We start from the raw sequence: 24,918 nt of genomic DNA on the forward strand, positions 1-24,918 counted from the left end.
TGGTGGTCTCCCATCCAAATACTAGCCAAAGTTGACTCTGTCTTAGCTTGAAAGATCTGATGAAGATCTGGCTATCCATGTCAGGGCAAGAGAGTGGCTACTAACTTCCATTTAGTTAAAAGTATGAAGATGTGCCAGTCACTTCATTCAGCAGAGCATTTAAAGCATATGAATTAAAGGGACCACACTTTGTGTGGTTGGAGCCAAAGGTTCCCATTCAGGCTGGTAAGAGATAAGATCTGGCTAAATGCATAACTCACACACTCACTTCATTCCTTACTTAGGCCCACATACAGAATGACAACTGGTGCGTTCTGCTAAGCAAAACACGGCATTTTATGACAGTGGTCACTGTCTAGATACCCCATTTCCTTACCTTGCAGCTCTTGGTTTTAGAAGAACAAATGTCTAACTGAAGAAAGAACCTGTTGTCTGGTCATCTTGAAAGGCTTGCTGAGCAACACTCTATTGGATGGTGTGGTGGAGTTTTCTGGGCCCATGAAAATTATGGCTTTGCAATGTGAAAAAGCAAGTATCAATTTGAGGACAGTGGAAGCTTGAAACAAAGGAATCATGATTGAGAATGGGAGCTTCAGAGATACTCCTGACCTAAGTGTTCTTGCAGGGGTGATAAGGAAATGGAAGGATATCCTAATGTGCTTAATATTTTTAACCTAAGTTGTTATATAAAAAGGCAAGGCTCACCTTAAGGAGAGTATTACCAATCCAAATTATGAAAAGTGTGAATGAAGTGAACCTGTTTCAACATAGTGTTAGAATCTGAGGCCACGATCGAGCAAATTGAATGGGAGAGGGTTCACAAAAAAAGGCAACATGAATGCAAAGCATGGTTAACTTACAATATAAATTTATATACAAGGATGTGCCTTTTCAAAAGGAATCTTTGGGCCTATTAATATTTGTTACATAGGGCTGATTATGCACAAGGCATCTACTGTGTGGTGGGGGCAAATGTCCGTCGCAGCAAGATTTCTTGAAAGGACCTATTTTCTGGAAGCCTGCTTCCACTTTCCATTCTCTTTGCAGCAAATGAGACCACTTCTAGCACAACTTTTCATTTGCTTCGCCACCAGAGTGGAGAGAATTGTCAACGAGCACAGCTTTGCTGCGGACATCTTCCCTCTGCCCATGGTCAGCCTTCCCATTCCCTTGCACTGCCATCCACTCCTTCCCCTTCATCCCTGTTCCATCTTGCTGGCTCCTTCCTGCTTCTCTAAAAACTCATATCAATATAACAATATGAGGACAACAGAGAGCTGACTTTTGCAAGGAACAGTACAAGCAAGGTCTCTTTTTGGCTCGACCACACCTTCTCCATTCTGCTTTCAGCCTCCCTGATGATCAGGAGCACTTTTAAGAATTTGATTTCAAATAAGACTCTATTTTAAAACGAGACTAGCTTTTCTCTTGTGGCAGCATCATTAAGAAAACAGAGAGAACATGGAGGGGAAGGAATGGGGAGAGAATATCAGCGCTAGTCTTTAGACGACCAGGTGTGATGAGATCTGTGCCTTTAAGGCTAAATTGATGGGCGGAGTTAAAAGAACTGGGAGAAGAAGAGGCCTGGCAGAGTTCAGCAGAAAACTGCACTGCAGGCTGTGGGCTACCTTTTTTCGTGTAAACAGAAAAATGTGAGAAGACACCACTACAAGCCCACTGTGCTGTGAAAAGTTCTGAGGTAAGCACTCCAGGTATAATGGGCCAAAGTCAAGAAAAGTGGTTGGAGCATCTTTGCTATGAGGAAAGGTTAAAGAGTCTGGAACTTTTGAGTTTAGAAAAAAATGGTTAAATGTTGAAGGTTTCTAAAATTATGCCTGGTGTATAGAAAGTGGATAGAGAGTCCTTTTTCTCCCTTTCCCATAATAATAGAATGGGAAATAGAATGATAGAATAATACACTGAGCAGCTATCAGCTGATCCATTTCCAGAATTCCTGTGGTCAGTCAGGGTCCTTTCCGCAATTGTCATGGAAGAAATATGTGAACAACATGAGGCAATATGTGGAGTAGCAATAGTTTGCTTTCTTCTGGGAGGGGGTGCAAGAGCAAACAAAAAAAGAAACTGAAACTGGCATACATAGCTGAAACCTTTAAAGTTTATTATTCCATACATTTGATGCAAAGTTAATTGGTGCTAGGACATCACAGGGTTGTGGCACTAGGGACAGGAAAGGAGGAAATATGCTACTTGCATAAATAAGGGTGTGGAGCAGTTAATAGGTTGCATGCATACAAGGGAAACAGGCATACTACATATTCTTTTCAAACACCATGGAGAAGAATCATCCACAGCTGAAAATGGAGGCAAGCGTATATAACATGTTAGGTAAGTTGGCCTCAGCCACTTCTGTCCAAAGGGGCTGGGAAGAACAACCTTCAGTGTGTACTGTAGTGGATCCATCCTCATGCACTTGCAGGTCTCCAGTGCTCTGTGATTCATCCCTTTGCCTTCTTAAGATGTGGCTGGCTGTAAAGTGACATGCCTCTTGGAAGCCATGGGACGGGCAAGCCATATCTTCGCACCAGGGAAGACAAGGCCGCTTGGTTTAGCTGGAGCTGTTGCCTCTCGAGGGGAAAACTCAAAAGGAAACATAGATTTATTTGAATTTTTGATGGCCCCATTTTCTTTTTTAAAATGTCCATTCAGCATCAGATGCAGCAACAATGTTGTCCTTATTGTAGAAATGGTTGAATTTAGCTGCTAATGAGTCTGAATATGTGGCAGGATCACCCCTATCATTTGGTGGTGTGAGGCAGTCCCCTCTAAGTAGAACATCTGGAGGTACCTTGAGAAGTGCACTGATAATTATTTTATCCATAAGGGGTGCCAACTGGAAATTCAGCCTCAAGCCCAGTATGTTGTTTACACAGAGTAACTATTGGCTTAATGCTGTAGTCATATGGATGCTCTTTGGACATTTTTTGTTCCATGCTCAAGCAAGTTGGAGGATCACACTGACAGTTCTTGCTGCTAAAATTGTTCTGCCTTCCCACGCCCACTTAAATACAAGTGTACACGCATACTCTCTCTCACACACACTCTTTCATAAGCATGCCAGACACACACACAAAAGCACTGGCTTTGGCAGGGTATCTTCTGAATTGTTAGGCAGCTAGCTGGGGGAGTTTAGTAGGAAGCCAGGAGGTGTTGGAAACAAACTAGCAATACAAAATGTTCATAACAACAATGTAGGATTCTGTCCCCTTTGCTTTTTATGGTCCAAGGGACCAACCTGTAGTACACACTCACATTTACATGCTGTGATGCAAAGGTGGCCAGAGCATATAATGCAGTTCCTGAGTCCAATGCACTGTCTAGTAAAGTCTTAAGAGAGCCAGGCAGCAGAGAAGTCATGGGATCGACAAGGGAAGGTGGAATGCAGATACTAAAAATCAACAGGAAAAGCAAGCATGGGCTGGTCTTCCACTGGGGGACAAGATTCATGCACGTGCAGCTCTGAAGCAGGAATGCCCTAGAACACTGCCTGCATCAGCTGCTCCACCCTACTTCTCCTACTGTAACATATCTGCCAGGGTGGCTGACAAGCCACGCTTCACCCAAGTGAGTGGTAAAGTTATGGCCATTGTGTGTGTGTGTTTTAAAGCCATCGTCATGATGGTCTGGGCAACTTGAGGGAAAAAGAGAATGGAGGGGATTATTATTATTTTAAAAAATCCTTGATCTGCCCAACAAAAAACCACCGTGACTAGTTGCTCCTTGCCAAAAATCGTCCTCATCTAGAAGACCTATGGGATCTTGTAAGCCAATCAAGAATTGGGAGAACAGGGGCGGGCAGGGACCTTTCTCTAGCCAGGTGAGCCTTCGATAACTGCGGTCAAGAAAGACACGCTCGGATATTCAGTGGGTTCTGGCGACTGGATTACACTGAATGGCCTCAGAACTCGGAGGCTCGTCTTCTGGGGCTGATTCTTCGGACCCTTTCCGCTGCTGCTTTGGTCACCATTCCCCATTCCCTAGGGTCTTGAGAGGGTCGTATACACGGGCTGTTCCCAGTGTGTTGGGCTATGGGACTGTGGCACTGAGGGTGCTGGGTCAGAGATGGCAGTGTACAGGGGACGCTGAGAAGGCCCCATATATGAGAAGGCTGAATAGAGACCAGAAGCCTGGCTGGAGTGGCTATAGTAGGGTCCTGAGGGTTGGTGGTCAGGGTAGTCAAACTGGGGCCTGGATATAGAAGGAAAAGCTGAGCCATAGTGGGGCAGGCTGAGTGATGTGTATGCTATCTGGGAAGTGGAGGGCTGATCAGTGTAGTGGCCCCCTGGAGCAGAACCCTCCGTTTTCACTTGGGCCTTGGAGTCTACCACAGATGATGTGGTGGCAGACAAGGAGACTCCATGCTGTTTGGAGATCCAGGCAGAGTGTCCGCTGGCTGCAGCCAGGGCACTTCCAAGGCCATAACCAGCAGCTGCGGTGTAGCCTCCAACATGGCCTGGGTGAGCAGCATGTCCATTTGGTGGCAGGTACTGGTCAAACTCGTTGACATCAAAGGGCTCCATGTTGGACATCACTTCATGGCTGATCTCCCCGATATCCACATTGCCGAAGTCGATATGAGGCTTTCCTCCTTCCCCCAAAGAACGCCCTTCTCGCTTGGAGTCAGCTTTACTCGACTGCAATTCTGTCTTTGGAGTGGTTGGTGGAGTGGGGGGTCCATGGCTCTGACCTGTGATGGGAAATCCCCATGGGAGGAAAACAGAGAAAAATATGTGAATTGCCATTTATTTCACTTCAAATACAGTTTGGGACGAGGGGCTGTGAATTAGCCTCATTGCAGCCCAAATATATTGATAAACTTTCCCCCTATCGCTATTCATGACATATCTCCATAGAATGTCCAGCAAAAGGGTAAAACAAAATATAATAACGAATGAAAAACCAAGATGGCAGCTGGGTGTAATACATTCTTTAGAGGTACGCTGGGTATGTTGTTAAGCACACCAATTCTGTCTCTAAATATTGAGTTATGTCAGGCAAAGATAGCGGAGGGTCTAGTTGTCGGCTCGGACGAACCTGAGGAATGTTCAGGGTGTCCGTCAGACAGGGGAGACCGTTCCCCAGGGTGCCTGTGATCCATGTGGGCATTCTTATAGTGGGCCTGGATAGCGGCAGCCCCACCAGTTTCTCCTTCAGCTTGGCCTTCGTTTTCACCCTGGTTGGCCTTGCCGTTTTTCCGCCGACGTGGCTGGTACTTGTAATCGGGGTGGTCCTTCTTGTGCTGCATGCGCAGCCGCTCGGCTTCTTCAATGAAGGGTCGCTTGTCACTTTCGTTCAGCAGTCTGCCAGAGAGTTGGGGGCAGAAGGAGGAAGAGGTTTCTTAAAATTATCACTCTAGGTTATGTTAATATATAAACCTACCAGAGATCATCTCACATCAGCACAGTAGGAAATGTCTGGCCCACAGCACTAGTCAACCCACTTCAAGAAGTTTTGCTGCAGCTCACACAGCTTTTCAGAACAGTTTATGAGACTACCAGGCATGTGATCAGCTCTTTCTTTCTTTTTTCTTTTTCTTTTTGGAGCCTGGATAGTATTCTGCAGTCAGCTAATCAACCATATGACCCATTTGTCATGAGCACAGTTTTCTCTTTAAAACACCAGCAGCCAGTCATATATGCAATAATTGTGTCCCTGTTGATTTTCCCCACCATGGAATTTTGTGGTACTTTTTTTTCTCTACTGAGGTTCCAAGAAGTCGTGATATGTTCTCTTGAGTTCTGTAGAGTTATGTGGCAAATTCTATTACTGCCTGATATGTTCCTTACTCTGCATAGCTTAGGGGCTGTGTAATTTGGAATGTCTCTTTAATCAACCCAAATGCCGTAGAAATCTTTAGAGTTTTTCTGGCTGCAGTCTCAAGTCTATTTAACAGGCACTGCATTATAAGGCACCATTCAACGGCTACTGTTTGGGGGAGAGTAATTAAAAGCATAGCACGGCCTTGTGAAACTCTGGATAAAAGGCACTATGGAAATGTAAGGTCACTCCTCCAGTATCAACAGTTTTCTCCCATACCTTTTCACTTCAAACTAGTCCCATACCTTTTCACTTCAGACTAATTTTGCTCTCTTTTATAAAAGATATATTTTTTCACAGAATGTCAGACACTGTCAACTGGCAGCTCATGAGCCAAATCTCTGGCCCTGAAGGCATGTTTAATTTGCCCTTTGGCAATGCGACTAAATTTCAGTTAGGTTAAATTTGTCAGTTTTCAAAAATTCCAAGAGATAGTTGCACACCTTTAATACTAGATGTCTCCATACATTCCTTATATAATGTTTAGGCAGCCATGAGTGCACATCCTAACGACACTTTCCCAAAAGTTAGTCCCATAGAATAAGGTGACTTTTACTTCTAAGTAAACCTAATTAAAGCACTTCACTGCTAAGCGTCGCTGATGTCACTAAGCTTGATGGATCCATGAAGCAGACCATGTTGTAGGGGGGAAAGACCAGTGGTGGGAATCAAATAATTTTACAACTGGTTGTTTACAAGCACCATTTTAACAACCGGTTCTGTCGAAGTGGTGCGAACCGGCTGAATCCCACCACTGGGAAAGAGATTTCTGACCCGTCTTGCTAGGGAAAGTTTTAGGCAACAGGAAAACAGGAAGGGCCAGCATGAGATGGATTGACTCTATAAAGGAAGCCGCAGCCCTCAGTTTGCAAGACCTATTAATTTGCAAGGCTATTAATTATTGGACATTTTGGCTGTTATTAATTCACAGGGTTGCCATAAGTGAGAAGCTACTTGACGGCCTTAACACAGAGATTTTTTTTCTATCGAACTAAAGTGATCCATGAGCAAATTCTCCTCTATGAATCAAAGCCTTCTTTTGGGAAGTAGAAAAGACACGAGAATTGTGGTAGCCTACCATTTGCAGGGATGGGATCAAATTTTTCATTCTCCTCCTTTCCAGGTTGGAAACTGTCTTCCTCCCTTGTGTGAATCAAAGTCCATGAAATCATTTTCATTTCATTTTCCTGCTATTCTTTTGAACCAATTTTCTTCACTAAATGTAAGTAATTTTAATTAGTCTTGCAATACTTTCATGCATGTAAATAGGGCTGAGAATTAAAATGGCATAGAAAAAAACTGTTGAATCCAGAATCATTTGATTATTTTAATTCCAGCTATCATGGGTGCAGAGGGTTTTTTTTTAATAGTTATCTCCTTTTTTCCATGTTCGGTGCTAAGGAAGGGGTAAGCATTTGGACTGATATGAAAGAGCTCTTATATTCCCACAGTAGCCCATTAAAGGGAATGAGCAGGAGGCTTCCACTTCCCTTTGCTTACAAACATAGCAACACAATTGTCATCACAGACCACAATCAGATGGAATCTAAGGCTCACCCATCTACCCTTTCAAATGTTCTATCATTGCCATAAAAGATCTGTGTGGTGAATCTTTGTTTCATGAAATGGCTTTCCATGACTCTTCAGCAGTTTCTCAACTTGTCAAATACGTCATATAGTTGGGGAGGGGGAGGGGGGAGAGTTGTTTTGGCACAGCTAAAAATGTCAAAAGCATCCAGGGGTGGACTCCCCCAAAACGGCTCCCCCAAAATGGAGGATATGCTTCCACCCATTTGCATTTCATGTTGCCTTTAATGCTATTTACATTAATTAAGAGAGCCAGGAAGCCAAAACAGGAGAAATATTACTTGCTGCAGTAACGCACAGGTAGGCAACTGCAGAGTAAATGAATCCAGCAATGTGTTAGCGGGGACTCAGCAAGTGGTTTTGGGCATGAGAACTGAGGTTACTGCAAGTGTGACCCATTTTTATCTGTGAAATGTTGAAGGGTAATAATATGGAATGAAAAGGAGACAAAATTAGAGATGGTCTTTCCTTTTAATAATGAGTGGCAGCATACATTTATTTAGCTATATTTGCCAAATAAAATGCATCTAGGTTGAGACACCTGTAATACAAAGGTTTAATTATATTTATTTGGCTAATCGATTAATCATCTGAAGTACACGTTGCTAAATCAACTAAAAATTCTTTAACAACCTAACCTGTTAATAGTGTATCTCTGACCATGTACAGAGTACCCTGCCCTCCTTACTAAGAAACTGCAACCGTTCCCCAAACAAATGGCTTCTATCCAGACTTGAACCCTAGAGCTGTACCGAGAACTAAAGAAGAAAGCAACCCTCCGGCATAAGGGCCTCTGAAGGCGAAAAGTCATTGCCAGATCCCTTGCTCTCTGTTCCAGGGCAGCTCAGTCTAAAACTTCTTGGGCTAAACTATTACTATAGCACACTTCCTTCCCCAGTTGATATTTTTTCCACCTTGATCTCGTCTACCACACACACTCATTTATGTCAGAGAAAGCTGAGTTATAACTCCACTCCAATTACAGCGATAAAAGACCTTCATTTAGATTTAACTCGGGGAGATTACAGAAGTATCTAAAGCCAAGGAACTGATATTGCTTTTCTCTGGAGAGTGCAACTTTTCCTTGCCTTTCCACTGGAATGAACAGATGTATTTGCCTTGACACCAAACACTGCTGCTTTCACTTCTCCCTGTGTTTTAGGTGGGCTACCTATCATTTTTTAAAGCATCAGTTGTGTGTCTTTATATGATCCAAACTTAATGCATCTTTTTTAATGCTGCAAAACTGCTCTAGGGAGAGAGGGGAAAGTTATGGCTGTGGTGTCAAAGCTACCCACCAACCAGGACTGCTTTCAACTGAAAGAACTATAGTTTTTCCTGAATTCATTCTTAGAAAAGGAATAGATAGTTCTACCAGGGTTGAGGATGGTCCCAGAGTGCAGTAACTCTTCAGTGTTTTTTGTAGTGTAGTGCCTGTTTTGGCATGTCTGAATTCATTTCAATATGCTAATTTAGCCTGTCAAATTTGCATATTCATAATCCGCACAATTTTTGCAGCATCCAGACGTCTCTGGTGCCTATGTTGATCCTTGCTCTGAAATATCAGGCCATGGTTTCCCTATCTTTTGACAAGGAGGATTATAACTACACACCCTCCCCCCCAAAAAATATTCCCATGACTTGCCCCACTCCCCATGCACTTTCAACTCTGCATATTCAGGTAGAAACAGAAAATTAATTCAAGAAGTTATCACATCGTTTATAACATCTTCAGCCAAGACAGGCACAGCTGTAATGTTGTAAGCCAATGTTTCGTTCGATGTATGATCTCTAGCTGTGAATATGAATGTGAGTTTTTTGCTGAGAAGGCCCATCAGGAGACTCAACTAAAGGAGCTTCAGAGAATCTATGCAAATTTTGATTCTTGTAAACAAATTTCTCTACAATATTCAAAACCAGAAAGCAAGATAGTGCACAATAAAGAATAAAGGTTGAAGCCAGAGGTCATAGACATGCACGAACTGTAGCAAAAGTAAAAGCATATCTAAACTTCTTTTACTTCTAGGCAGCAACTTTAGTACACAGCGACCTATCCTGGGGCCTGTTATGGTTCTGAATTGGGTTCATAGCAGCTCTGAGAGGGTCAGTGTCTCATAACCTGAATTCTGCTATTGCCTTAAACCAGATTAAAAACACATGAGTTCAACAACGCCTTTCCTCCTGCCCCCCATATCACTCAGAAATGTCACAACCTTGCTGTGAATTACTTTAAGTGCAGTTCTTCCTTGGGGCTACAAAGCCATGTATATTTCCACCCCAATGATGCCCAACTCCCAATTCTTTCCTAAAAGCAGGACACTTAGACTGAGATACTTAGATATGTTTACAGAGCATCTTGTAGAATTCCTGGTTTTTTTTTGGGGGGGGGGGGTTCTTGCTGATCCAGGAGAAAACGAGTCATTTAGGGAATGTTACTCATCCAGGCTTTTTTATCTGGTAGGTACTGAGCGTATTCAGGAGATCTGGTTCCTCCAGACTGGCATTTTTAATCCAGCTAAAGTACACATATATATTTGATTTGATGACTACATTTACTGCATTTATATATGCCTAGTTTATTGCTGATTACAGGATACAACAAGACTCCCTTGGCACCTTTGCTGTAGGTCCTACGTATCCAGCCTGCAGCATTATAGACACAAAAAGGGCAGGAGGGAATATGCAACAGAAATATTAGAACTCTGTATTCTATTAGAAAATTCCTGCCTGCTTGGGGTTGCCGGCTCCAGGTTGGGAAATACTTGGAGATTTTGAGGATAGAACCTGAGGAGAGGGTGAAGCTTGGGAAGGGGAGGGACTTTGTTGGATTATAGTGCCATAGAGCCCACCTTCCAAAGCAACCGTTTTCTTCAGTTAAGCTGATCTCTGTTGTCTGGACATCAATTGTAATAGCGGGATATCTCCAGTCACCACCTGGTAATTGGCAACCCTACTGCCAGTGCTGAACCACAGCATGGCTGCTGCCTCCTCTGAATCCACTGCATCCAAGACCGTCCCACACCCCTCATGCCTCCTCAGTACTGCTCCAACCCTATCCTGGTCTTCTCCATCCATATCTCCCTGCTTCCCTTTGTTCTTACCAGGGATCAAAATTTCAAATCAGCTTTAGCAAAGTGAAACTGGTATGAGCAGGCAGAGGCCAGGAGATTTGAAGGATTTAGATTTCACTGTTTCCTGCCTTTGCATCTCTCCCCCGCCCGACAAGTCATGACCTTTCAGGCAAAGGCATTTTTTTTTTGCATGGGCACAGAAAAAGAACGTATCGGCAAGTGAGAGGTAGCTTGAGTCCTCTTCCACGCTGTAATGCTTGAGTCAAAGTGGAAGGTGAGGAAATATGAAGGCTCTTTTAATTTTAGGCTTTATTCTTCCCCACAGTGTATCTAGTGTAATGGATATGCCTATGGTCGAATGCATGCAAGTAATACAGCTGAGCTGTGACACAGACAGCTCTCTTCAATCGCATGCCGGTGTCAACTGCGGATGAGTCAGCGTGATATAAAGGCTTGGTTTAGGTGCGATTAGGAAAATTTAAAAAGAGTGGGTAGAAGATCACATGCATGCATGCATGCACATACATGCATGCATGTGATCTACCCAGATCCAGATGTTAAATGCATGACAACTGTCTTCCAGGGAACTGTTGGCCAAATCTTTTTGTTGTGGAGAAAAGTTCTGCGGTTACCTGTAGGCAAAGATTCTGTCATCTTGTATGACCTTCCTCCTCTAATGTTTCAGCCCAGGAATCAAATCTGATAAATAAAGGCCAGCTAACTTGTTTCCGCCTTCACCAAAATAAAATATTTCATGACCAAACACCCTAAAGGAATTAGCCGCTATATGGTAAGTTTTGTTGTGCCACTGGCACTGCAGAATACAAAAGAGAGTTGAGTGGTACCCAAAGTCACTCAAATAGTTAGTATATGAGATCTATGGTACTTTCAAATACACAGTTTCTAAAAAGGTAGTATTGGGATCAAGTATGTTTGGATACCCTTTTGTCCTTCCCTGTTCCTGTACTGAGGCTGGCTGTGGGTAGATACACAGATTATGGGAAAGTATTCCGCTCAAGCACAGCCATTTCTTTGTAATTCTTTCACATATTCCCAGCCTAGGACTGAGTTCAAACAGATCCTCTGGAATTAAGCTTGACATTCAAAATATCCCTTCATTTATACAGCCCTGGATTCCAAAGGAGAACCTTTTTTGTGTGTCTACTAAGCCTAAAACACTTTAGGTGAAGCTAGCTGCTAGGAAGAGACTTCAGGAAATTTCCTTAGTCTTGTTTACTCTTTTTTCATTTCTCTCTTATACATTATGCTTGGGATATATAGCATGCTCTGGATATCACCTAATGCAATCCCAAACTGATCCTTTCTGCCCTCATTTAAATATCAGTGTAGAGGAAGCAATCCAAAGGTAGACACTGAAAAACTCTACAAAACTTAATGTAGCCAACAACACACACAAACTCTGGAAAAAGTCATGGACATTACAAGAAATGAGGTGAGTTAAAATACAGATTTCCTTAAAAACCATTTCTAGCATCAAACTATGCCTCACAAGCAGTCGTGTAAATCTTCCTTAGTTTCTTTAATCAAAAGCGATCTCAAAGGAAATGCGTTAGAAAGAAAACAGGGAGGGTGTGGTACGCTGGAGGAGAAAGATGGACTCTTTAAGCTTTTTCCTTGTGGCTGTTTTTCCACTTAAAATTGTTCCCTCCCTTCTGTTTTTTCCCCTGTGATTTGCGCAGTGGCTTTCAAACTGTTGCTAAAATACTTGAACAAGTATTGCAGTGTCGATAAAAGGTGGCTGGGGTGCACTCTTGAGTTATCCGACGGAAAAGCTCTGTGGGAGCACCTACACAACAGGCATAATATGTTTTAAACAGTAACTGCCTGTCCCCAGGGTACCCAGGGATAATAGTTCTGTAAAGCAGCTAAGGACTTTTAAATGGGAAGCATCAGCATCTTCACCAAACTCCAATTCCAAGAATTCTTAGGAAAACCATAGTGTAAACTGATCTATGATTTAAAACACTGGCCTCTCAGTCAACAGGGTACTGAAAGCAGCTTATATAAATACAATAAACACAAACAATTAAACCAAACATATTACTTAAAACAACAGCAGTATCTTAAACCAGAAGTTTGTGGGTTCTTCCTCAGCTCAGCTAGTTTACAGTACAAAAATATGCATTTGTAATGAAGACCTGTGGAAAGCTTGCATCTCCCTGTAACCACTCCTCTTATTGATGTCCATGGAAATTCCTAGACATTCACAGAGTATGTTTGATAAGCTCACGCAGCATTGCCCCAGTTAGTTTTTTATATGCCACAGAACACTCCTTTTGCAGGCAAACTCTTTGCGACATCAACTGCTCCTCCTTAGGGACCTCTACTTCTTCATGTGGTCACTTCTGGCTGTAATTTGTCATTTGATTTATTGTCCAGCAGATGGTGCTGTATATACCAGCATCTCCACCTCTTTATTTCTCAGCACGAGAATTTGGTTTCCTATGTTATACAATTCTGCTTTTTGCCTTTGATGCTGGTGCTCTTCAAAGTGTGAGGCTTTGGTTTTTAATCCTGTCGCATAATTTACATATACGTATGTGTGTGCGCGCATACGAAAGCACTCATTGCTCTCTTAAAGAAAGGTTTTGTTCCCACAGTACTTAACACAGTGGTTGACTTGTGCACATCTCTGCTTGGCTCTTTCTTCTAAAAAACAGTAATTTTTCAAGGTTTCCATCTTCCTTGATGTTTACTGGGTTAGAATCCAGGAGCCCTACAAATGTCCCATGATATTTTGTCAGAAATTCTGGCCCCAGCTATTTCCTCACATTCAGTTCTGAGAAACTGGATGCCACATAGAGAGGAAGTTGTTGAAAAGTAGTTTGCTGATATCAACTAACCAACTAGGTTCCCTTCAAAAACATTTCCAGGCTTCACTCTCAGTCAACTTCCATGGCCACCTTCACTCTGACTGTCCTGAGGTTGGCAAAAAAGATGGTGCGTGAGTGTGTGAAATTGTTCATCAGGTTCCCGTTCATTCATATTTATTTATTACTTGCAGAATGGAACATCAAATGAGATAACTGACAGGTTTGAATCAACCACCGCCCAGAGCCCTTAGGGGATGGGGCGGTTTACAAATATAATAATAAATAAATAAAAATAAATAAATAACCATCACAGATTAATCACCGCTGCCAGAACTTTCATACCACAATGGTAATTAAAATGGGAACAATTGAAATGTTTAGTCAGGAGTCGTTATTAAGTCATCAGATTATGAGATAGCAGCTGTGTGTGGGGGGGAAATGCATTGTGTAAATCAGTGTCCCATTAAGGTCAATTTCACTGGTGTCAAGTGCTTACCAGTCCACTCTCCTGCTGTTGGTATGGCGGTAGTGGAAAGTGCCATTAATTCACAGCAGACTTATGGCAACCCTGTAGGGTTTTTAAGGCAAGAGACTAACAGAGGTGGTATGTCATTACCTGCCTCTGTGTAACACATGAGGAAAACAAACGGCACATATATCAGGTGAAGGTCCATAGTAGCATTTTGTCTCTGGGTGAGTTATGCTACCATCTGTGATTAATTTCTTAAAAGTTAAGGGGGGAAAAGTCCTTCAGCAAGCCCTACAAACCCTTGGCTCATTCCACACATGCAGAATAATGCACTTTCAAACTGCTTTCAGTGCTCTTTGAAGCTGTGCGGAATGGCAAAATCCACTTGCAAACCGTTGTGAAAGTGGTTTGAAAACGCATTATTTTGCATGTGCGGAAGGGGCCCTTAACTCTGTCCCACAGGTAGATGCAATCTCCAGCTATTACTTCAAATATTCCAGTATTGATCCCTTGCACTCAAAATTAATCATGTGGCTGTCCCTGTATTAAATAAACCTCCAGTTGTAGTTTATGAAGTGTTCTGACAGAAAGCCAGCCTAATGAGAATTAACGGTAACTCCTCAGATTTAATTATTATAGATGCCGCTTTGAGATTTCAATGACATCTTGAAGGGCACTGATTTTCTAAACCCTTGGTTTCTCCTGGCCAGGGCTGTTTAAAGTATGCACCATAGCACATCCTTTCATATTAGTGCCTTTACCATATTTTGCTGCTAGAAATGACACAGGATGACCAGGATTGTGCAGTTATATGTTAGTGAAAATGTGAGTTAGTTACTACTAAAACCATCAACAGAATGGAATATCAAGGACGGACAATTTAGTCGTCTGAGGTGAAAATAAGCTCATACTAGCAAATGCTGGTGAGAAAGTAACCAATGCAGTTTCTCCCATTTTCTGTTTCAAGTCCACTGTGGAAGACAGCACAGGTAATAAATTTGTTACTTTTGCCCCAAAGAATAGTTACGTGCACCCTCTGTGAGCTAATAACATGTCAAGGGTAGATTTTATCAAGAATAGCCCATAATATCTACTATATTTTCCTATGTTATATGGGATAGCTATTACCAGCATGAAGTAGAGGAAGCTGAAATAAATGAGAACTACAGCATAAAACAGAAACATTTACCACCACAGATAAAAACTCAAAGGCTGAATTATCTGAATGTTCTTATTATTACCACCAGTCCATTATAAAGTCATACTGGAAGGGGAAGGCACATGATTCCCCAATATGAGATTCACCAGAAGATCACATAACGAGCAATTCAGATCTACCAATGAACTGCTCATTGAATGGATAATGAACACTATGTGCATAATACTCATGCTCAAATTTGTTTTCCTGTACTAAAAACACCTGTCATTCCCAGTGCTGGTTACTGGTTTCACCAGCTGGTTTTACCTAGCTTGCTCTTTGTTGCCCTATCATTCCCATAAACAACGTTTCGAGATAAAAGTATCTGCAAAATCAGGAACACGGACAAAAAGGCAAGTAGAAAGTCAAGGGTTCGAAACACATGTACATACATGCAGAATAGATGGGGCGTGGGGGATGTTTATTCATTGTATAGCCCGGGGATATTCATATTTCAAGTATTCCATATTCTGCAATGTTGTCATGAATACATATGTGTCTGTCTCTGTATAAGAATGTGTGGTACACTGTTTATGAACATATGAGGTATACATGCAATTTCCTAAGCAGAAACTATGTAAGAAATTTCTCATGCTTCAAACTCTCAGGTTTTAGTGAGAATGTGGTCTAGCGGCTCTGAATCTGATAAACTTTTAAATCAGCTCAGGCTCAAAACTACATTGCAGGGTAGCTATTCTTTTAATTTATGTAACACCATCAGTTTCTCATTTGTAAAATGAGGTCATGAAAGATACACCTCACAGGTTTTTTATGGGGAAGGCTGAGAGAACATAAACTAAAGCAAATGATCAGCACTTCATATCTGACAACTGATAGCACATTCGGTAATTATAGGTCTACTGCTTCCATAGATATCCACATATACCCTCAAGGCTCAAATATTACCACAAAGAAGGCCATTGCCACAAGCTGCTTGATGTCTGTCTCTTTTGAATTTTATAATAGAAGTTCCCAAAGGAGAAAGTTTGAATTCAGAGAGAGGGTTGAGGTTCTGACATTTAACTGATTTTCCCAGAACTTTGTGAAAATGCCTTCAGCAGAAACAGTATTAGATCATGCTGTGAGGGAAATTGGGGAAAGCAGCCCTTTTTAGATATTACCACTGGAAGATACTTGTACACATGGAGAAAGTAATCTCTCCTCCCCCCCCCCCCCACTTCCCTGAGATCCTGACCCAGCAGGAGACATGACTTGCAGGATGGACTGGAGATACGCAGGTTGCCACATGAGAACTCTGTGGAGCCGCAATGACTGGAACATGGAGCATCTGTTATGTTTTATGCACAGTTCAGGGCATAGAGACAACCTAGTTTTTGTTGTTGGTAAAGGTGGTGTAAGAGACATTTGCTATGTTCGGTGGTGCTGTAATTTTATGGAATGTCTCTTTAATTAAGAGGAGCAGGAAACATTAACCAGTCAATTTTAATTCCTCTAAAATCAAATGGGCTTTCAGGGAGTCCATACCTTTAAAATTAATACAGGTTGGAGTTTCTAATGCAATAATGCAATAGAACAGAAGGAAAACGTCATGAAAAGTGTTCAGGCATTCTTCAAATCAGGACAGGAAGAAGCTAGAGATGTCTATATTTTGAAGAAATGGTTCGGCTTTGGACATCAGCACACAAGCTTTTCTTGGTACTTAATACCGTTCACATTGCCCCGATTCTGATTCAAACCTGTTATTTAGATTAGAGTGTTTTTCTGCAAGATGATCCAACTGCCTTAAGATTCTTTTGCACCATGTTAATGTCTGATAGTTAACAAGAAGAAATTTGGAGTGCAAATGGACATCCTGAACACCTGAAGGTTTGACTTTCCCATGTGCCTGAAAACAACCTTAAACAAGATATCTTGAACATTGACTTTCATCCCTTCTAGACTCCGCCCCCCCTCACCAAATCACAACCAACCTATAGCATCCCCATATGGGGTTTTCAAGGCAAGAGACTTCCAGAGGTGGTTTACCATTCACTGCCTCCGTATAGCAACCTCTACTTCTCTGGTGGTCTCCCATCCAAATACTAACCAGAGCTGACTTTACTTAGCTTATGAGATCTGGCTATTCTGGGATAGCTAAGTCAGGGCTTTCTAGATCTAAGACTCCAACCCATGCAATGCAGAGCCTACTTTTATCCAAAGAAATGAGCTGTGAGTCAACAAAGCTCATATCTTTCCAGAAATTTTGTTCATCTTGAAGGTGTTACTGGTCTCTTGCTTTTCAACCAATTTAAACTGATGGTCTTGTATATAATTTTCTTGCTAGAATCACATACCCCACCACCACACACACACCTTTCTCCTCTTGTTTTCTACTGCCTCCAAAATATGTCTGAGGTGACACAAATGTGACCCACTGTAGGGAGATTAATTGCTCTCAAATTAAAGAAAGCCAGTCCAATAGCACACTGTACAGGTTTTAGGCACTAGTATTCTTCTTGCTGACTTCAATCTTACCTACAGAAGCAGGATAATGAAAGAATTTGCCGTGGGAATGATCCACTAAGCACTACTGCTACAGAACCACTAATCAATGAAATGGGGACGGTACAGGAATCTCACATAAATCTCACTGAAAGAAATGGAAACGGCAGACCAGAATAGTTTGGGGAGAGCATAATCTACTTATTTTGTTTCTCTCTGAAGTTCAACGCTGAACACAATCATAATACCAAAGTAATATTTAAGTCCCAAATATTCCAGCCTCAGCCACAACCTGATGCTGTTTTTCACGTTAGAGGAGTTTTTTTAAAGGACGTATTTTCATGTAATGTTTATTTTGAAATATTTCTGCTGATTTTTGAAGTGTTGGCAGTAGAGTTATTTTTTAAAAACTCAAACATGTAGAGCCATGTTAGTGAGGAAACACACAAGGAACTCTCTGTTAGCAAAGACAAACAAGGCAAAGCAAATAAAGAAGTAAATCAAGGGTTGTTGGGTTTTTTTTACAAGGCAGCCATGTTGAACTGGCCCAAGCAGCCATCCTGTGAGACACAGGAAGGATTCATCGACAACTGTGCGAACATAATAAAAGCAAATAACAAATATCAATAAGACCACAAGGCTTGAAGGGAACGGAGTACCACTGTGCTCTCTCTTTCAAGTCAACATTTAGTACAATGTAATACAAGAAAGGACACATCCGTGCCCAGTTCACGTCACTTTGGGGGAGAACAATCAACATATTGCTAGCCATAATACTAAAAATGGTGATAATGACCAAAGGCTCTGAAACATAGTAGGGAATCATCATTCTCATCCTCATCATTGAAAAAGTAATTGCAACTAGGGACTGAAGGAAACCCAAAATATCTCCATTCCTTTCACCATTCCATTTAACAAGTTCCCTAAAACAGTTTTAAAAGTCAAATGCTGTAATCTTGCATTTTTATTGCATGCTGTAGTTATAGTTAAGAGAGCATACAACTCTTCTATTTCCCCCTTACTCTACCCACAGAAATAGATGTATTTCAATAAAAAGACTTGTAGCATCATACAGCCATGTTAGAGGGGAAACACATTAAAAGTTAACATCTTCAAGTAAAAAAAGAATGCATTGTAACATAAGATTTCATCGGATAAAAAGGGCTCTAGCCAGGACTGCCAGCCTGGGGAAAATATCTTGCCCCTTTAACAGAGGCTTAGTGTGTGGAAATGGGCAGTTGAGGTTTTTCAGAACACAAGAGATAAATAACATCACCTGCTAAATAAAATTCCTTAAAGGGCCAGGACATTTTTTTCCCTCTTAGTTTGATGAATGAAAGCGAATGCCACTATTTATTTGATCATGTTTAGAACACTTCTATTATTTTGGCTGCAACAGACTGGGACAAAGACTGAATATGCAGCGTGTAGCATAAGAAGGCAGAAATGTGATTGTGTATTTACTTTCCTATATGACCTCAATCAATTTAGCAACCCTGCTAGATGTGATTTAAAGCTACCTTTCTGATTTTCACTTATACACACTGATTTTCACTTATACACACAAATCTTTCAAGGGGCACTTGCAAGTTTGGCACAACATGGCTACCACCCTGAAATTTGTCAGATATATTTCAGATTTTTCAGTTTCTTGTTGAATTTGCTTTTTAGTAACATATATTATTTCTGAATTTTTACATTTTTGTCATGGTTTAAAATTTAGTTCTGGCTTTTTTTAAAAAAATGTAAAATATGTGAAATGGGATTTTTAAAAATTATGATTGATCAGAAGTGTATAACATATGATTAAAAAATTGGCTGGTATTCTACCAACTTGATCGGCAAAGTTTTTAACCCTTCCTCTAGCTTGCAGAAAAGTCATCCAATATAAGCTGAAGGAAGCTCCACTTAAGGTGGAGGAAGCTTTCAAATTTTGCTGAGCACAGGTAAGATGCAGGTCACTGTTAAATCATATTGCAATCCTAAGTGCTAAGGTGTTTGTTGCATATTTAAATCTCATTGATATAAATATGATTGAGGTATTGGTTGTCTTATTGATTTATACCTCAACAACAAACTTAAAACCTAAACAAATTTATACTAACACCACATGCAAAGCTGATTTTTGAATGCATAGCTGGTAAAAAGAAACCCCAGCCATAATTTGGCAGGCACCAAAGAAATTTAATATATATCAACATTTCCCATAAATACATACTAAAGATTAGTGTCAATTAGAAAGAATGCAGTTCTGATTGAATTAATCTGTACATGCATGAAAATTTAAAACTGTTCCAAGAATAAGAAGGAATTAAACCTGTCTGGATGCAAAACCAGTGGTCAGTCCACTTTTGAACTATTACTGCTATTACTATTTGAAGCAATGGCAGATTTACTGGTGACTATGTGTATGAACAAACGGATATAAAGTATCAATATCTCTACACTCCTTTAATACTTGTAAAGTATTTTATCCAGTGTAACAATACAGCATTATGAGTGTTATGCAGAAACCTTTACTCAATTCTTTGGGTAGATTTAGAGAAAAGTAGGCTTGTGATGAAGAATGGATTAATCAGCACCACGCTTTAGGAATCCCATTGATGGCCTGTGGCCTATCACATTTCCCCATTTTAGTTCTCTGAGGAAGCCATTTTGTCTCAGTTGCCCTAAGGGGAAACAAATTATGAGAAGTCGTTTGATTTAATAAACAGCAAATAGTTGCTCACCGGCATTATTAAAAAATAAAATAAAAAGAGCCCTTCTGAGTCACACCACATCTAGTCCTGTTTCTCACAGTGGGCAGCTAGATGCCCCAGAAGGTCGACAACAGAGGCACGGAGGCAAAAGCCTTCCCCTCCTTCCCCTCGTATTCTCCCTCACAGAGGAGACAAAATAAAGGCATCAGAAATAATGGATTTAAATAAAGCTCTACAGTTTAACTTCTGTTACTGCCTTAGGAAACTCCTGTAATTTCTCCTTGAGACCCAACAATGGGATTTATTTTCTGACATGGCGTGGCTGAAAACAGGGAAGGCAAAAAATAATGGCGACCCAAACTCTTTAGGTGAAACTTATCCTCAGTATTTATAAGTTAGCAAATGGTGAAGAGTGGGGTGTGTGACTAAGGAGGCAGTGAGGAAAGTACTGAAGCTATTCATGGGAGGCGGGGGGGGGGCAGAAAAGAAGCAGAGTTCTTGCCCTTGTATCACGTGGATGCTGTGTGGCTCCACTCAGCAAAGCTCATCACATGAGCGTGGCCTCTGCTTGTTTAGATCGCTTCAAGGAATGATGGATAGAGTGTGGACAAGAGAAAGTCTTGAGAGAACAACCACTGCTGGGGCGGGGGTTGGCCTGAATATTGCTTATCTTTGGAAGCCGTTTGCCCACCAAATCAAAGACATATGAATTATAAGATAAAAACTGCATCTTCTGCTTTTTTTTTACTGTGCGGACCTACTATTCGTGTTTTCCAGCACAAACTGAAGCATTAACTTTAATTCTGAGGATTCCGCTTAAAAAGTGAATTATTAATTTCAACTTCACTGAAGTTACTTTGAATCTTAACCAGATTCAAAGGGTAGCTTGTGTTGCCATTATCCATGGACTTCACAGAATAGCCTTGCAAATCTCAATTTCAAGGTATTATCCAGCGCCCTCTGCAACATCAGAAGGCAACATCATAATTCCAAACCATGGAATAACTAGGGAGAATGATTACTTAGGGCTTGAAACTGACAAGGGGGTTTTCTGTGCTTTGCCTTCGGACTAAAATCCTCTTTCAGGCTCAGTCCTGTGTTCAAATCCTGGCATGGGAACAGGTAGCAATGAGGGAGCAATATCTGTCATAATAACTGACGTCAGAGATCTGATCCAATAGGTACCCATCATATCCTCACAACCGTGTTCAGATCACCATTCCAAACTGCAATTATGCCTTGCAAACAAGAGTCAATAATTCATCCAGAAGCAACATACTGTGATTTGAATGCTGAGTAACAGGATGTCTTTGAAACAGGCATGGAAAATGCATGTGTGTATGAGTAAGGAACGTCTTGTGCCTATGTACCACTAGAGTTAACTCTTACTTGTTTGTATTATGAATAGAGTAACATAGCTCAGCAAATAGAAACATCCGCACACAATCTGATCAGGTCTACAGAAGTGACATAGTTATGCAGAAAGAAAATTGCAATACAGCGGACCTTATCTTCTAACTGCACTCCTTAGTGCATTCACTACTATTAATCAGACCCTAATTGTCTCTACCTTTATCAGCAGCCATATTCAAAATCTGTATGACCTCCAAACAAAAAAAATGGCCAGTTATTGGTGGCTGGACAGCCTCAGAATGGTCTTTCATGGGGAAAGGAAAGAAGTGGCAGCTGACCTCCTTCATCTTGCCTATTTGCCCATTCTCCCATCAGCAGCTTCCTCTGTCTTCAAGAGTTGGGTTTAAATGCATTTAAGGGAGTCAAAAGTAAAACAGGTTGAATATTTGTCCTCAACAAACACACCCTCATGGGATTTCAAACTCCAAATACTTCACGCTTGAGTATCCACAAATAGTGAGATGGGCTTTCAACTGTGAGTTGAAAAGTCGGCTTTAAAAAATTATTTTGCACAATGGTTGCTCAGCCTTTCAATGGCGAAAAAGCCATGTTTGTTTTCTTTTAGCCATAAAACCTGAAAATGTATTTATTTGCATATTATTAGCCATGAGTCAGTTTATCATGAGACTGCTAATTTTAGACTTTGTACTTATCGGACTCTTGTGAGAGTCATCAGTTCAGCACTAACCATCTTCCAACAAAGTAGGCACATGCTTTGATTAGGTAAGAAAGCGTTACAAGAAGACTTGAAGAAAGGAGTGCAACGGCCAGGTCAAGAGAGGAAGGTGAACGAACCAGGGCAGTGGTGGCGAACCTATGCCATGGGTGCCAGAGGTGGCACTCAGAACCCTCTCTGTGGGCACGCGTGCACAGAGTTCATCATGTGGGGGGGGATTGCCCCCCTACATCTAGGCTGGCCTGGGCCGCTGGACTTCATGTACATGCACCTCAGCGAGCAGGGAGGACTCGGCTGGTGAGCCTGGTGCCTGTGCTCCAGGTGGCTGCTGCCTGGGGGGGTTGGGGGCAGAGGTGGCAGAGATGCTAGAGAGACGCAGAGCGGTGCATGTGGGACTTGCTGGAGGCTACAGCAGGCTCGCCCCTGCTCGAGGGGGTTATTCAGGTTAAATTGCCGCGTTAGCACTTTGCGATAAATAAGTGGGTTTTGGGTTGCAATTTGGGCACTCGGTCTCGAAAAGGTTTGCCATCACTGAACTAGGGTATGAAAGACTTTTAGGGCTGCTGTTAGTGGCTAGGGGAACTGGGCTGTGGAATAGAACAGCAGAGTATTGAAAATCAAAACATTGTCTGGTTGCATATTGTCAGAACATAGCCAAGACAGGGAATTCCTTCTAAGATTTGTTCTCTGATTTTTCCAGACCAGTAAGTCTGCTCTCCATTATCAGCATCAAGGTAGACTTGTTAACCCAATGCCATTTTCCCTTTACTTCATTTCTTTCCAATATGCCCCATTTTGCTGTCATTTTATGTGATTCCCCCAACCATTCTTACCTCCAGAGTTTCCCCAGCGTCTTACTAAGTTCTGCATTGTGCAGGTGAGGATACTGGTCTGCCAGCTTCCTCCGGGCAGCCTGTGCCCACACCATGAAAGCATTCATGGGCCGCTTGACATGGGGCTTGCTCTTGCTGCTTCCATTGACCCGCACCGGCATGGGCACCAGGGTCCAGTCGTAACCGCTCAATACCTGGCTCACTGCCTCCCGGATGCACACTGGGAACTTATCGTCGTCCGCCTCTGAGTCTTGCTGCTCCTTCTTCACTTTCCCCATCTCACCGCTGCTGGGGCTGGCCAGGTGAGAGTTGCCATCTGATGCCATGGAAGGTCCTGGTGAGAGGCAGTGATGGTCTTCAGAACCTACAGGACTCATCTCCACCTCAGAAAGGTCTTGATCATCTGTCATTTTTTCTTCTTTGTTTTATTCCTCAGAAATCACGTAGTTTAACTGGAACCAACCAAAAATTGAAAAAGTAAACACTAAAGGAAAAAAAAAGTTCTAAAAACTGGCAACTAGACTACAGATACTTAATAAAATAACCAAGGCAGCAAGTTGCTATATTGCACACATTTTATGGGATCTGAAAGAGGTCAAATATGGGGACAGGAGATTTTAATTGCCGAGAAGCTTTTTATGCTTGCTATAAAGTCCCTCTAATCTTAGAACTTGCATTTTAGTGATTACATTGGCAATATACAAAAGCCAAGAAAGTTGTAGAGGAATCCAGGGTCCCAGAAAATAAACCCCACTCCTTCCAAGTATTCCCTAATCTACACTGGTTTTAAGATTGCAGTTCACAATATCAGCAGCGGGCAAAGAAATTGGGGATTTCGCTATTAAATGATCTAAACAAGGATGCCTTATGCTTGAGTTAGAGATAAATTTTAAGTGCGTCTTTAGTACAAGGTGCCAGTTGAAACTGACTAGGTAAAAAGCATGGTGGAGCAGCAATTCCAGCTTCATATTCTCTTCATGTTTCACTTATAATCTCAACAATTTTTAAAAATTCACAAGTATATATAACTTCTACAAAATTCAATGCTCTGACACACCATCATCTCCAACACCTTGAGTTTAGATATTACTCAATCTCAAGGAAGCAAAACTCAAAAATAAAGTTGACACCACTACCCGATCCCTACCTTAAATTAAATTAACTTCAAAAGTTGTCTACCTTTAAATTTGCAACTATCCTTTCACAGCTAATTTGCGGAGAACAGTAATAACTTTTTATGTAATGAAGAAACTGAAGTGGAAAAAAATTAAAAAGAGAAAGAGAGAGTAAGTTACCAAGTTCAGGTAGGAAAATTTACGTCGGCTGATCTGTCTGGCAAATCCTGAGAGAGCTGTAATTTGTATCCCAATAGCCCCTCTGTTCTCCTCTCGCAAGCCTGGTGGCTTTCAGGAGCTCTGTGCTGAGGAAACTCTCAGACAAGTGCCATTGCTAGGGGGCGGCTTGGTTTTCCCTAATACCTTGGATGAATGTTCCTCTGACTGGCTTTCTGCTTAACACTGGGGGAGGGAAAGGCAGAGGGAGGAGCTAAGGGTTCTTTATAGCCCAAATACATTCATTGTATGCAGGCAAAAAGATTCTTAACCCCCCCCCCCCCAGCTAACACTTGTTCAGACAGAAGCTTTTGGGAGGGGGGGGGGCTGAAGTCACCTTTTATTTAATTTGCTTTATAGCAAACACTTAACAGCAGTCATTTTAGGCCATTGTGCCCACTGTTGCATGAGAGAGGATTGTATTTAGAGGTTACTTTACTCATGACAAAAATGCTATGATCGTCCTGTGTGTGTCTGTCTGTGTATAGACTGTCACACATGACAATTGTATTTATTGGGTTTCAGTCAGA

At 41.6% G+C, this 24,918-nt stretch overlaps 1 protein-coding gene across 1 annotated transcript; it reads right to left on the reverse strand.

Moving 5' to 3' along the window:
- Positions 1–2,094: 2,094 nt before the first annotated feature.
- SOX10 (SRY-box transcription factor 10) lies at positions 2,095–24,534 on the reverse strand. Its single transcript, XM_048501200.1, has 4 exons — positions 24,353–24,534; positions 23,058–23,509; positions 5,053–5,318; positions 2,095–4,705 (listed from the first exon to the last, which is right to left on the reverse strand). Exons 2-4 carry the CDS (start codon positions 23,465–23,467, stop codon positions 3,996–3,998), a joined length of 1,386 nt encoding a protein of 461 aa, XP_048357157.1. The 5' UTR covers positions 23,468–23,509; positions 24,353–24,534; the 3' UTR covers positions 2,095–3,995.
- Between the last annotated feature and the right edge of the window lie 384 nt (positions 24,535–24,918).

This window comes from Sphaerodactylus townsendi, linkage group LG06 (genome assembly GCF_021028975.2).
Source record: "Sphaerodactylus townsendi isolate TG3544 linkage group LG06, MPM_Stown_v2.3, whole genome shotgun sequence".
Lineage (NCBI taxonomy): Eukaryota > Metazoa > Chordata > Lepidosauria > Squamata > Sphaerodactylidae > Sphaerodactylus > Sphaerodactylus townsendi.